This window comes from Hyaena hyaena, unplaced genomic scaffold, assembly GCF_003009895.1.
Source record: "Hyaena hyaena isolate Hyena2069 unplaced genomic scaffold, ASM300989v1 scaffold_317, whole genome shotgun sequence".
Classification (NCBI taxonomy): domain Eukaryota; kingdom Metazoa; phylum Chordata; class Mammalia; order Carnivora; family Hyaenidae; genus Hyaena; species Hyaena hyaena.
Genome location: NW_024080950.1, coordinates 122,523 through 137,423, shown reverse-complemented (window position 1 = coordinate 137,423; position 14,901 = coordinate 122,523). Strand labels below are relative to the sequence as shown.

The window sequence follows — 14,901 nt, the reverse complement described above, 5'->3', positions numbered from 1 at the left end:
GCTCTCCTCGGGTGGAAACTTCCCCGGCCACGAGCAGAGCGGGAGGGGGCGGCGGGGCGGCGGTTCCCCTCGCGGAGGCAGAGAACTGCGCGCGCGAGGCTCGGGGCGCGCGGCGAGCGCGGCGGCCGCCGCCTCCTCCCTACCCCGCCTCCGCCGGCACTGCCTCCTCCCTCCGCCCGGCTCGGCCTCCCTCGCTCCCTCCCCTCGTGGCTGGCTCCGGCGGCGGCGGCGGCGCGGCGGCGCGGCGGGCGGGGAGGGGGTGCGCCGACCGAGAGGTGTCGGCGGTGAGGGAAGGGAAGTTTCAAGTGGAAGGTCGTCCGCCGGCCGGCGCGTCCTCCGGATCTCCTCCGGCAGCATCATGGCGGAGCCGAGCGGCTCGCCCGTGCACGTCCAGCAGCCCCAGCAGACAGCCCCGGTGACAGCGGCGGCGGCGGCCCCCGCGGCCGCGACAGCAGCGGCGGCCCCGGCAGCGCCCGCGGCCCCGGCTCCGGCCCCAGCCCCGGCGGCGCAGGCCGTCGGCTGGCCCATCTGCAGGGACGCGTACGAGCTGCAGGAGGTTATCGGTCAGTGCGGCGGGCGCAGCGGGGCCGGCCAGGGCCGGGCTCCGAGGCCGGGAGGGAGGCGCGGCCGGGGGCGGGAGGGGGTGCGGGATGCTGGGCTTGCCTGCATGCACTCCCGGGAGGCAGAGCGGCCGGCTTCGGGGCCTACCGGCTTCAACAGTATTTTTTTTTTTTTTTTTTTTAATTTATTTGTTCGTTCTCTGAGCGCTGGTGCTGCAGGAGGCGGCGCGGCGGATGTGACTCGCACTGCAGACGAGCCGCATGCTGCAAACTTTTATCTCCCGGATCTCTGGGGCGGCGGAGCAGGGGACCCGGCAACGCCGCCGCATCACCCTCCTCCCGCGCGATGGGCCCGCAGCCCGTGGCGGGTGGCCACGCGGGCAGGCAGCCGCGGGTGGGGTGGGGTTGCGGGGGCGCCGCCCTGGGCTTCCAGCGTCCCCGCGCTACGCCCGGGGTGCCGCGTCCTGGGGGACTCTGCGGGCTCAGCCGCGCCTCTGCTCTTCAGGCTCCGCGCCCCTGCCTCCTGTCAGCAGCCTCTTGCTGTGGGTACCGGGGCCAGGTAGGAGTCGCGGAGGCCCAGGTTCTTTGCCGAGGCCGGGGAGGATGCTGGCCTCCCTCCCTGACAGCCGCCGCTCCACGCCCGCCTTGCAGCCCGGCGCGCCCCGGTACCCGCCTCTCGGTACCCTGGCGCGCCGCCTGCCGCCCAGCCTGGCCGCCCGGGGAAAGCAGGCGCCCTGGCCTTCTGCCCTGCACCGGGCCGGTGCTTTCCTCTGGTTCAGGGCCGAGCTGCAAGAGTGAAACCCGAGGCTTTCTGTGAGCTGCTTCCTGCCATTCGGTGCCATCTAGTCGGCTCACAAATACCACCTTATCTTACATTTTTTAAAACCTGGCAAAGTCAACGGCAAGAAGCCGGCATTACTTTTCCTTGGGCCACGCACGTGAGAGGCCAGGGGATTTGTGTTGACCCCTTCATTTAGAACTGTTCCTTATCGGATCATCCCTTTTGAGAGTCTTGTTAAACCTAGTTGGGGAAGCTTCCAGGCAAAGTGCACCCTCAGTTTGTAACCTTACTGGGGCTGGGATAGGATACAGCTTTCCCCTATCTTCATATTTAAGTACTGTGATGAAAAAGGAATTTAGGATTTTTATGTTGTTATTTTGCTTTTCTTTAAAAAAAAAAAGTCTCCACACCCCCTTTAAAAAATTAAAACAGAATTTCATTGCGTGTTTAAATGAGACTTTATCACCTGCTACTGTGTGAATGAAACAGCATAGACTGAAATACACATATTTCATATATATGAGAAAATGATGGGAAGAACAGTAAGCTAGGATATAAAAACTTCAAGTAATCTAAAAGCGACATCTCTCTATAAAATTCTTTGAAAGCCCAGACTTTTCATAGCTTTGGGCCAGAGATTCTCAAGGAATGTGTCTTTGGGTCATTGCTTGGGTTAAATCACTTTAAGGGCTTCTCAAAGCCTAGTCGATGAAAAGTTCTTTAACTTGGCATATAAGCCCCTTCGGTTTTTCAGTGTTACGGCTTGCCCTCAACAGGCTTGCCCCCTTTCCTTATTCTTCTTGTACTGATTGTACCCTGAATATGCTGCTCTTCCATTCCTCATTGCCTGGGCACAGGTTCTTCTCTCATCCAAGTGCCCATCTTTGTAGTGACTCCCACCCAGCTCTGAGGCCAGAGGGAATTTTCCTTAAGAAGCCTTTTGCTTCTCCTGAGGCCAAGTGCATTGGCCTCTGCTTCTCTGTTTACATACTTCATAGCAGGTAACCCTCTATTTTTTTTATTTGTACCACAAAAGCTAAGAGTGTGCTATGTCCCAAGCATTGTGCTAGATGCTCAGAAGTATACAAGTTAATAACAATGGTTCCTGCCCTCAAAGACTGCAAGTTTACATAAACGGTTCTAGATGATGTGATGAGTGAGCACTGGGAGAGCACAAAGGAAGAGGGAGGGGAACACGGGGACAGCAGAATTTACTTATCAATTTATTTGCTCATTTTATTAATTATTAGGGTTAAAATGCGAGCTTTGCTTTTTGAAAACATAATATTTTGAATTGACTAGTTTTGTGAGCTAATGAGTAAAATCTTCATTTAAGTGACGGGATTAATTGCAGGGCTTCTCTCTGCTGGCAGTAATAGCATTGTTAATTATGGTTGGTCAATTTACCTAAGGAATTTGAGAGCAGAAACACCTGCTTATTACTTCTACCCCTGTTTTTGCACATTCACATCGTGGGCATGGTTTTTCTTCACTTTAAAATTACCTTGTGTGTTTTTCCAACTAAAAGGTGGTCTGTGTGGAGGCCATGTTATTGAAAAATCAGAGCACTGGAATAGGGTTTTGCAAGAGCCTAATGTTTATAGGGAATTATAAACCCATTTCCACTTAGTGTTTAATGCTAGTTGAGTGATTACAAGAACTTGTGGTTAAGCACTTTTGCTTAAACGTTGCATGCAGAAGAGTTAGTAGTTCAGACACTGAACTGGTTTCAACATGAATGCTGGTGAGAGCCTTTGCCTCCCCTTGTGCATACGGCAGGTGTCATATGATAGGGCTCCAGCAGTGTGAACTGTGACCAGCAGGAGGCTCGGATGCGCCTGAGCAGAAAAGACCAAGGGAGGCACCGTGTTTTAACTTTCCAGCGTGGCACAGAGCACTTTTTCTTCATTTCCTTCTGTGCAGAGCTTGGGACCTCAGGATTATGAAAGAGTAGGTTTACGAAAGTCCAAACAAAGCCAGTTCAGTTGTTTGACTTCTGTTTTAGAAAAATAAACACAGGATTTTGCAGGTCTAAAAATAAAGGTTTCTTGTTGTATTGCTGTTCTTGTGTTGTAAAAGATCAATAGAGAGTTTGTAAGGCTCTTAGGGTTAATCTGGTTCAGAAGTTTATGCAATAAACTATTTGTAAAAAAAAAAAAAAAAAAAAAAAAAAGAAGTTTATGCATGACCTGGAAATGATGTAAAGTCTGTTGGAGGGGTTGAGAATGTTGTGAAGTTAATAAATTCCTTCTTTTAGCCATTGATACTCTTGTCAGAGTAGATTTCAAATATTTATGTCTCCTAAACAAGGAATGGCTCTTGGGAGGTTTTCCCGCCTCTTTATACTCTTCAGCCTCATTAACCTTTGTTCCTTACCTCTCCCCTTCATCCTCCCTAAGATTGCTTCTTTAGAAGTATCAGGGTTCCCAAAGATAAGACAATTGAAAAATTAATTTGTTGGTGATATTAATAGTATTACTTGTGGAACAGAATGAACAGTGAATAGTGTAAATGCTGTCTTGGGCATCTGTAGCAGAACTGAACCTTAAGGAACTTGTCTGGCAAAAAGCTGTGGTTGCTGCAACACCAGTTTCTGTATTTGAGTCAGATAATGGTGTCCAGGGCTGTTTTCTTGGCTGATTTTCCTCAGAGAAACCCTAAATAGACTTAGACACCTTAGAGTAAGTTTGATTTCCTTAGATTTTTTTGGGGGGTGGGCGCAGGATAAGCCTTTCTTTAGTTTTGTACTTGGTTTCTCACTATGGCTTCATTTTGCCCTGAGTGGTCATTTAAAATGATCTAAAAGTAATACATTTAGTTTTTGGTCCCAGTCAACTAATGACCTTGGTTCCAAGCATCATGGCTATAGTTTGTTTGACAGAGGGCTCCTCTGAACACTTTCCCTCCTGTGACACTTTAACTATTCCGATGCGTCTCCCCAAGCCCAGGTAATAGCACATATGGCCAGGTTTTCAAGGAGCAATCTAAATTGAGACCTGCCAGCAGCAGCCCAGAGCCCTCACCTCGCTCTGTGCTCTCAGTTCCTTCGGGTTCTGTGGTTTACGGATTAGAACTGGTTTTATGGATACTCTAGAGGGGTCTTGAGGACATTGGGAGCTACACTGGGTCACAGTCATTTTTCTAGGACCTCAGAGGGCCAGGGCACTTAGTGTGTATTTAGATCTTCCAGACCTTTAAATTGAGCTGCTTTGCTGCTACTGTTGGTTTGCTAGTTTGGCCTTTCTTTCTTATTTTTTCTTTCTTTCTTTCTTTTTTTTTTTTTTTAATGTTTTATTTATTTCTAGGAGAGAGAGAGAGACAGCGTGAGCAGGGGAGGGTCAGAGAGAGAGGGAGTCACAGACTGAAACAGGCTCCAGGCTCTGAGCTGGCAGTCAGCACAGAGCCTGACGCGGGGCCCGAACCCACGAACCGTGAGATCATGACCGAAGCGAAAGTCAGACGTTTAACCGACTAAGCCACCCAGGCGCCCCCTCTTTCTTTCTTTTTTAACTAAAAGAGCCCTCAGATGTATGGCCTAAGACAAGACTTTGATTTTCATTTCATTTCCCCCCCCTTTTTTTTGTAGAGAAAAATGTATATAGAAATCTTCTTTTTGTACTTTCATATATTGTGGTAAAATATACAAATACCACATAAGATTTACAATTTTAACCATTTTCTAAACGTATAATTCAGTGGCAGTAGTTACATTTATAAGATAAATGCTCTCTTATTTTATAGAATTCATCTGTGAAACCATCTTCACCTAAAGTTTGTGTTTCTTTTTTAAAGTTAAGGTATTACTCAGTGTATTTACTATCTGTTGTATATACTGTCTGGATTTTGTCTTCTACTTATGGTCGTTTGTATCTTTCATGAATTTTTTATCTTTAAGCTATCAAGTGTATCAGTATACCTTTTTTCATAATATTCACTTACTCTCCCATTTAAATAACAGGTTTGGGGTGCCTGGGGGGTTCGGTCAGTTGAGCATCCAACTCTTGGTTTTGGCACAGGTCATGATCTAACAGTTTGTGGGATCGAGCCCCATGTGGGGATCTGCACTGACCGTGTGGAGCCTGCTTGGGATTCTCTGTCTCTCTCTCTTTCTCAAGAAAATAAATGTTTAAAAAAAAAAAAAAAAAAAAAAGCATTAATGAAGTATAGTCCGTGTACCATACAGTTCATCCCTATATAGTGAACCATTCAGTGTGGATTTTGGTTTTTTGTTGTTTTATATCTGTAGAGCTATCAACAAGGATAACAGAGTTTTAGAACACAGAAATACTCTTTCCGTGTGCACTTCAAAATGCCATGTGAGAAAATTCTCTAGGTAAAAAATAAACTCTTGGTAGAATTATTACAGTACTTCATTTATGCCTTTGATTTGTGACAAGTAATATTATGAATTTTTCCCTGTCTCTGATAGTCTGTTATACACTACATTTTTGATGATGTTTGAGAATACATTAAAACATTGCAGGCTATGGAGTCAGACGGCCTGGTCTATTTCATATCCTGGCAATAGCAGTCCCTGGCCTTGTGACCTTGAGCAAATTACTTAGATGTGTCTGCACTCAGTTTCCACACTTGTAACACGGAGATGATAAAAATAGGGTTGTAAGGATTGGGAGAATGTAAAGCACTTAGAAGAGTGCCTGGCACGGGGCATGCTCTCAATTAGTCTTAGTCATAACTACTAAAAGCGACATTTGGTGATCAGATTCAAATTATCAGGGGGAGAACACAGCCCCGTCTCTGGCGAGATGTTGGGGTGGCTTGGAGGGTTTCTCTGCTCGGATTTCTACCGGGCAGGGCGGGGCGGGGCGGGGAGGGGAGCACGGGGGGGGGGGAGTTTGCCCGCTAGTGGCCTTGCAGCTCCCCCGCACCCCCAGCCCCGGAGGTGGGGCGTGGCCTCCAGTTGTCCCTCCCCGCGCCTGCCGTGGGAAGCCGAGGGACCTGTGGAGCTCCCGTTGGTTTGGAGAGCTCGGGGGTTTAGGTGCCAAATGGCCCCCTGACAAGTGGTGAGAGCATCCTGAGGGAAGGGTTGCCGGGAGGAACAGCCCATTATGACAGGGCTCTGAGAACAACCTGCTAAGACTGCACTTTTCTTGCACCTCTCGGCTGGCCCTGTGGAGGCTGCCATGCTGGCGGGAAATGCTGCTGACTCCAAGAAACATCACCGAGTCCCAGTGCGGGAGAGGATAGAGCCGTCACTCTTGCGCCCGATCTCCTCCCTTCCCTCCCTGCTTTCCCCTCAGCTTACAAATACTCTCAGGTCTTTCTTATCTGTAACAACAAATGAGAACAAAACAAAGCACTCAGCGGGCCTTCCTCTGCTAGCCACCTGCCTTATCTCCTTCCTTCCTCTCACAGCTGAGCTGTCTGACAGAGCCTCCCGTTCGCTCCGCAGCCCACTGAGCGCGCGGGCGTGTGCCGCCTGCGAAGAAACCCAGGTCGCCATCTCCACAGTCACGGTGACAACTTCTGTGGCCACAGCCCGGGGCCGCTGCCGTTCCGTTCTCTTCTCCGCACGACTTGGCACCTTCTGTCCTCTCCCCTTCTGCCTTCCTGCTCCAGGACCCACCTCACTGTATGCGGTTGCAGCCACCACCCGACATGCCGAGGGTCTCCCCATGCTGGGGACTGGCCAGTCGGTTGCCCTTCGTGTGTCTTCGTTTAGATGTTCCAGACAACTTGGCTCTCACAGTTAAACTCTTCGCGTATCCACCTTTGCCTCAATCCTGATGAGCTTCGTCAACATCCTCCATCTCCCTTAAGACCCTCCTCAGGCCCCAAGCAGGGAGGCCAGTCATCCCACACTTTCCGTCTTTTTCCATCCCCCACATCTAACTGGTCATCAGTCCTAGGTACTCTTCATACTTAATTTCTTCTTTGCTCTGTTTTTTTTTTAAAGGTTTTTTTTTTTTTTTTTTTTTATTTCTAGGAGAGAGAGAGAGCGTGAGCAGGGGAGGGTCAGAGAGAGAGGGAGACACAGAATCCGAAGCAGGCTCCAGGCTCTGAGCCAGCAGCACAGAGCCCGACGCGGGGCTCGAACCCACGAACCGCGAGATCATGACCTAAGCGAAAGTCGGACGCTTAACCGACTAAGCCACCCAGGTGCCCCGTCTTTGCTCTGTCTTTAACTCTTCCTCTTGGCCATCACCGGCTTAGTTCAGGCCCTTATCAGTTCTTACTTGGATTATTGTAGTCACTTCCTAACCCGGTTCCTTGTCTCCGTCCTTGATTCCCGCCGCAGGATGCACTCTTACCAAAATGATGGTGCTGTGCCAACTTTTTTGTCTGTTACCCCAGGTGTATACACTCTTAGTGGCTTTTCTGTCATCCTTAAGGTTAACTCTAAGCATGGTGTTTAAGGCCTTTTGGGAATTGCCTCTTGCCACCTTTTGGGGACAGACCTTCCTTGTCATTTCCATTCTCAGACAGACTCCCAGCCAGTGGGAACCTTTTGCCACTCTTGAAATGCTTCATGCTTTCCTAGCCTCGAGGGGCATGTTTTCACTCTGTTTTAAACAACCATTCCACACCCTGCCCTTCAGGTTTTTTATTTTTTAAAAATAACCGTCTCTCTTTTTATTTTTACCTTTATTGAAGTATAACATGCATGTGGAAAAGTGTACGTATCATAAATGTATAGCTTAATGCCTGTTCATAAGTTGAACACACCCTGATCTGGCCTCCCTGTTAAGACCTGGAGTGAATGATTTCTCTTCACACAGCCTCTGCCCCTGAGCCGCCTTTGCCTTTGCCTTTTGCTCTGTTGGGGCTTTACCCCCTGTCAGTCTTCACACTGTGTGCAAATCGGTTGCTTCTCTGTGCCTTATGGTGCTGATGTTAACTGCTTCTTAAGGACAGTATCTCTAGCCTCCATTCTCCACACCTCATATTAATTGTTTGATAAATGTGTTCTGGATTAAAATCTGAAATCTGGGGACAAACACTCCTTCCTTTCTTACATCAGGGGAACGTTGCTGCCTGACATCTAAAAATTTGCCTCCCTGGATCCTCAAGATTTGATCTTGCCTGTGGTTGATGATGTTGCTTATTTAGTTGTGTTAGGGCCAGTCAGTTTAAAGGGCTCTGTAGAAATTAGCTCATTAATCCTCCCAGATGAAGAGTAAGCACTTGAGAGCTTCCGCTTCCCTGTACTGTAAGGAAGGCAGGTGTGAAACGGCAGACTTTCCTGAGGTCTTCGGATTGCGGGGCGGCATCTCCACATTAAGGGCCCGGAGCCTCCCGCCCCTTTGTGGCATCCTTTCACTCAGGCCTTGTAGAGCGGGACAGGGAGGTCCCGGTACCGGTCTCCTCGACAGTTTTCCTTTCTTGAGCATACCCATGACCTCTCTCTTCCTGTTTATGTATTTATATATAACCCAACTTAAAGTTCTGTGGGGCCTCTTGCTGTGTAGAAATCAGGACTGTTGGGAGAAGACCAAGGATGTAAGTGAAACACAGGAACAGAACATCAGGACAGGTGGTTTTCAAAGGTTGTTATAATGGTCGGGATTATATTTTTATAAATAATCAGGGATCCAGGGTAATAGGATCGGTGTGGATAGGATAGGATATGGCTAAGACCATAGACCAGGTTTTGTTTTTAAGTCAGAATCAATCTAGTAGGTATTATAATTCCTCTGTGGTGTATTTATTGGGAAAGTTGGGTTTTTTTTTTTCTCTGTTTAGATAGAATTCTTCATGTAATCCAATGAAATTTTACATTTTTCTCCAGGACAGGTTTTAAAAATTATACCAGAAACAATTCCAAGATGGTTGAAGTGATTTCAGTCTTCTGAGCGGTTCTTTTTGCAAATCTGCCATTCATTGGTCAAGGTTTTGATATGCGAGAAGAATTCAGTATGTTAATTAGAAAGGCATTTTAGACTTGGCTTAACAAGGATGCTGAGGAGAAATAGCAGCTCTTTAGAGAATGCATTGGCTGTGCTTTAGTTCTAGAATTGATTTAGATAAATACTTTGGAATCTGATGTGAGTAAACGCTGATGTATTTCACATTTCTTTTCACTTGCCAGTTATTTGAGAATAAGCTCTGGTCTAGTTTTGAGAAACTTCTTGGACACTGAGGAATTATATAAATTGACTTTTAAAACTGTGTATGGGAAAACATTATTTTAAGATAGACTTTTATTTTCAAACTTCTTCCAGCTAGTGATATTTAGTATAACTCCTAGCAGCCTAGTAGTGGGGGTGCTCATTCTGTTCTTCCCTTAAATATAAGTTTACATTTTGGTGACCTTTTTAGGGTTTAGGTTTCCAACCATTAGTAACTGCTCAGGCTATTATTTACCAGAAAAGCTAGTATGGTAAGTAAAGATTGAGGACTTTCTGCCATGTGAATGATAGATCTTCATTTGGGGAGTATTTTATTTAAAGATTAATTTTATTTATTTTTTAAAGTAAACTCTACCCCCAACGTGGGGCTTGAACTCATGACTCTGAGGTCAGGAGTCACATGCTTTTCTAACCGAGCCAGCCAGGAGCCTTCATTTGGGGAGTATTTTGGAAGCCAGTGGCCTGTGATAATTCTGAGGTCTTAGAAAAATCTGTGCTCTTGTTTTGAGCTGGTAAGATTAGTTTTTACCAGGGTTTGTAACAGGGGGCATTCCAATTGCTTTCTTGTTTGCCCTGTTTAGTTAAGGGATTGAAAAAGATGGTATTTTGTGGATTGGTGCCTATTGGCCTATTTTGTATTACTTAACATTTTAATTTGAATTATCTGGTCCTTCCTTCCTCTCCCCTCCCCTTCCCTGCCCTTGCCTCCCTTCCATTCTCTTCTCCTCCTTTGTAATTGACAACATCATGATCCCCTTTGCTTAATTATGAAGGGACTCAAGAAAGGGGGAGAGAGTGCTCAGGGGAAGGAATGATAGGTCACTGCTGGGTTTTTTAGAAGTCAATTCCTAAGTGAGGAATGGCTTAAGAATACAGAATCAGAAAATTTAATTTTCTGATTTCTGAATAGACTGACGAGAAAATCCATTCCTGCTTCTTTGTTTTATAGCTAATGACTCTAGTGGCCTAAGTTTTTCAACTTTTTTTTTAAGCTGTTGGGCCAGAAGGCCTTAGAATTTCAGGCTTGTGATTCTTGCCTAGTTTAGTATTTTCTTCTACTTATATCACATTGATTCATCATTAGTGAGAAGGAAGGTTAGAAATATTGTTGACTTAATGAATTTTATAACTGTTATTTTAATAGAGTAAATATTTATCTGGGAATTATTAACCACTAACTACCATAGTAAAAATCTTATTTCTTTAGAGGTGTTAAACTGACCTTTATAGGTATTTCTTAATCAGGGTATTTTATTTAACATGTAAACATGGTGGCATATAAACATGAAGTAGCTTCATTTATTTATTTTTTTTTATTTTAGAGAGTGAGCAGGGGAGAGAGGCAGAGGAAGAGAGAGAATCTTAAGCAAGCTCCATGCTCAATGTGGAGCCTGACGCGGGGCTCGATCTCATGACCCTGGGATCATGACCTGAGATAGAATCAAGAGTTGGTTGCTCAACCAACTGAGCTACCCAGGTGCTCCAAAGTCACTTCATTTCAATCATCATCTTTTGCCTGCTCTGTTAAAATAGAGTTGTTGGGGCACCTAGGTGGCTCAGTCAATTAAGCATCCGACTTTGGATCAGGTCATATCTCATTGTTCGTTCGTGAGTTTGAGCCCCACATTGGGCTCTCTGCTGCCTCTCTCTGTGAATGTGCACGCACACACTCTCTCAAAGATAAATACCATTAAGAAAAAATAGACTGGGTTGTAACTTATCACTGATGTGGAGCTGGGAGCATGCATGGGTGTGTTGGAAAGTAGAAGTTCCAGGAGCAGCAGGCTGATGGGTGAAGAAAGCACACGAAGTGGATGAACTTCAGGGCTGATCATTAGCTGGAGCAAAGCTTCTGCACTGTAGTCAGGTCGCCTCTGCTAGGCTGGTGCTTTGTTGTGGTCAGAGCAGCAACAGCTTTCCTTCATTCCCTGGCAAGTCCTTGACTGTCGGGTATGGCAGCCAGTAGCCACATGTGGCTGTTTCAGTTTAAACGAATGGAAATTAAATAGTTTTTTTGGGTGTGTGTGTGTGTGTGAGGGATGAATAGGCAGAGCACAGAGGATGTTTAGGGCAGTCAGACCACTCTGTGATAGCATAATGACAGATACATGTCATTATCTTTTTTCCCAAACCCACAGAATGTGTAGCATCCAGAGTGAATGTAGTGTAAACTGCTAACCTACGTGTGACAGTGTAGGTTCATTGGTTGTGACAAATGTGCCACTTGGTTGGGGAATACTGATAATGGGGGAGGCTATGTGTGTATGGGGGGGGCGGAGGATATATGCGCAATCTCTACATTCCTCTCAGTTTTGCTATAAACCTAAAACTGCTCTAAAATATGAATCTTTTAAAAAATTAAATACAGTTCCTCACTTAGTAGCCATTTGAAGTGCCCAGTAGTTAATGGTGGCCAGTGCAGCTGCAGAACTGGATTTTGTTTATTTAACTTTAAGCCTGTAATCTGCACTATCATATAAGGATATTGAATAGCTCAAATATAGACTGTTTCCATCACCTGCTTCAAAAAGCTTTATTGGGCAGCACTGGATGATGATTCCTCTGAAACTTTCAGAAAATGGCTAAATATTGTGATGGCTGTAAATAGTGTGAAGCTACCTTCCAATCACCTACCAGGGCATCGCCACTGACTTAGACGAACACAAAGACAGGCAATGGCTAAATGCTATTTAAAAAAATTTTTTTTTCACTCTGCTCTATTTGAAAGCTAAATTGATTCATATTTTCAGAAGAACAGTTATTCTTGTTTGTGTGGTGAAATAGATACCCCTGTTGACTTAGGGAGAAGGTTTTGAAGTGTGACTTTTTATCTTACCCACTTAACTCATTCAGGGATGTTCTTGTGATTATTGTGAACACAGAGAGTCCTCCCAAATGAAATCCAGTATTTTCAGAAGTATCAAAATGTTACATTTCCTTAAGAAATCACTTCAGAGTGTTGGGGTTGGATGTGGCTCGACAGTATCACTTCAGTTTATTTTATTTATGAAGAAAGAACTGACTAGGGTTTTTGTTTTTGTTTTTTTAAATGAAATTACAGAGGAGCTGTGAAATTAACTCTACTTAGAGAAATGATACCTATGTCAATTTTAGTCACTTAAATGGTGAGTTTGGATAATGGACTCTTCTTTTCTCTTGAGTGTAAAACAATTTGGTTTTTCAGTCATTAAATGATGAATGGTTTAACCTAAGTTCTATATTACAAAGCAAAGAAAACATCCAGTATTTAAGTCAGTACTTTAACAGAAATTCATACTCAGTAACCACTGTTTGGGTAGGATACCTGCTTTGTAAGGAGAGAGAATTAAGGGCTGAGGAGTGAAAAAAAATCCATGTAGGGAGATTAACTGGATTTAATTTTGGGCAACTCAGGAACAGTCTGTACTTTCTCATGTTTGATGTCCCTTGGGTAACTGAGGCCGTAGCAGAATATTTTACTATGTAATCCTTTAAAATTTTTCCTTGTATGTGCCCTTTCAAATGTCTAGAGCCTTAACTCCGGTGTCTGCCCTTCAACAAGGGTTGTTGTGGAAACAGTTTTAATATGGTACCTTTCCTGGGCACTTGGGAGGCTGAAATAGAGCTAGGAGAAGTGTCTCTGTGTAGTTTCAGATTGTGATCATTAGGACTACTTAAGAAGAGGAATATTTTTGGCATAAGTCAAGATCAGGGGCTAGATTGTTTATCTTTACTAAAATAAATACTCATCACTTGTTTAAAAAGTGACCATCCCTAGAGCTAAGAGATAATGAGCCTCTGAGTTCATTTATAGCCATCTTCCCGATTGTTTCCATAGAAGCAGCAAGATTTTTTAAGGGCTCTCATTTCATGTCCTGCTCTTTTTAAAGCCCATTAGAAATAGACAATATAGGCATCTTTGAAGACTCCTTAAAGAGTCTTTAAAATTTTTTTAATGTTTATTTATTCTTGAGAGAGAGAGAGAGAGAGAAAGAGAGTGCATGCATGCATGGGGTAGGGGCATTGGGAGGGAGAGGGAGACACAGAATCTGAAGCAGGCTCTAGGCTCTGAGCTGTCAGCACAGAGCCCAATGAGGTGCTCAAACTCATGGCCCATCAGATCGTGACCTGAGCTTAATTAACCTACTCAACCACCCATGCACTCCTATTTGCTTAAATAGTCTTAAAGGCAGGTAGCTGATGTGTAGTCACTAGAGTAGGTAAAGGTCCCAAGTATTTGTTTTGCTTGTTATTTTGCAGTTAGTCTACCAAGTGAAGAGTGAGTAGTTTCAGCTGTATACAGTTATTTAAAAATTAAATACTCCCTTGTCTCTTGGAGCTACTTGGAAGAAAGGGAATGTCAGAAATATGAAAGGTAATCTTTATGGGATATGACTGACTTTAAAATTGATCACATCAGTGTATTTACATGAGAAATATTATTTCCATTAAGGGGACATGGTGGGAGAGTATCCACTTAACACGTTATAGCTATATTTTCATTTTACATTTAAAAACTTACCCATTTATCAGCCCTCCTGTGAAGAAACGAGACTGATTTCTAATGTGACATTAATTCGCTCTTAAGATATTTCCAGGGCTGTTTTAAGCAGTTGTGGCTTTATTGGAATAATAACTTAGTCTTGCAGAATGATTCTAGCCTGAACAGTGCTTTAAAGTCAGTGGTTTTTTTTAAACTTCTCTTGAGCCTTGATTTATTTTTTTAATATTTTATTTATTTTTTTGAGAGAGAGAGACAGCATGAGCAGGGGAGGGTCAGAGAGAGAGGGAGACACAGAACCAGAAGCAGGCTCCAGACTCTGAGCTAGCTGTCAGCACAGAGCCCAACATGGGGCTCGAACCCATAAACCGCGAGATCATGACCTGAGCTGAAGTTGGACGCTCAACCGACTGAACCACCCAGGCGCCCCTAAAGTCACTGTTTTTATAATAGATTGGGCATCACTACTTCATAGAAGTGATGGGATGATGGGGACTGTGGTTTGAGATTACAATGAGCTGTTTGTCTGGAGGTCGGGATAGCAAAAGCAAAAGTTAATGGTGGACTGAGAAGGCATGGTACAGTGGGGGGGATAGGATTCCAAGATCACATCTGTAAAGCCAGAGACTAGCACAAGGCAGCCACAGACCTCAGATCTGAGCAGGGGTAAGAGACAGACAAAGAACTCAGGGGCATACCCAAGTTTACAATTTGTAGGGGTTCAGCAAGGGGCAAGGCAAGTAGGGACAATATAGTTTTTCCCAGAAAAATTTAGCAGCAACATCTTGTTGAGGTGGGCAACTCATTTAAAGCTTTGCCTTCGTGGGTGCATCTGACCAACTGGAAGGTTTGGTGTGGATTCTTACGGTCTCTGTGTTGGCTGTATAGTTGTGTGATAAACCACCCCAAAACTTAGTGGCTTAAAACAGTGACCATTTTATTTGCTTGCAATTCTGTGGGTTGGCGATTTGAGCTTAGCTGGGTTGGGCA

The 14,901-nt window shown here is 44.9% G+C and overlaps 1 protein-coding gene across 1 annotated transcript in view; it reads left to right on the top strand.

Annotated features, from left to right (window-relative positions):
* The first annotated feature begins 261 nt into the window (after positions 1-261).
* STK39 (serine/threonine kinase 39) overlaps positions 262-14,901 on the top strand; it is a 121,694-nt gene continuing 107,054 nt past the window's right edge. The window contains exon 1 of the mRNA XM_039248792.1: positions 262-563. Coding sequence (XP_039104723.1) covers positions 359-563 — 205 coding nt within the window. The 5' untranslated portion in view covers positions 262-358. The remainder of the gene's footprint in view (positions 564-14,901) is intronic.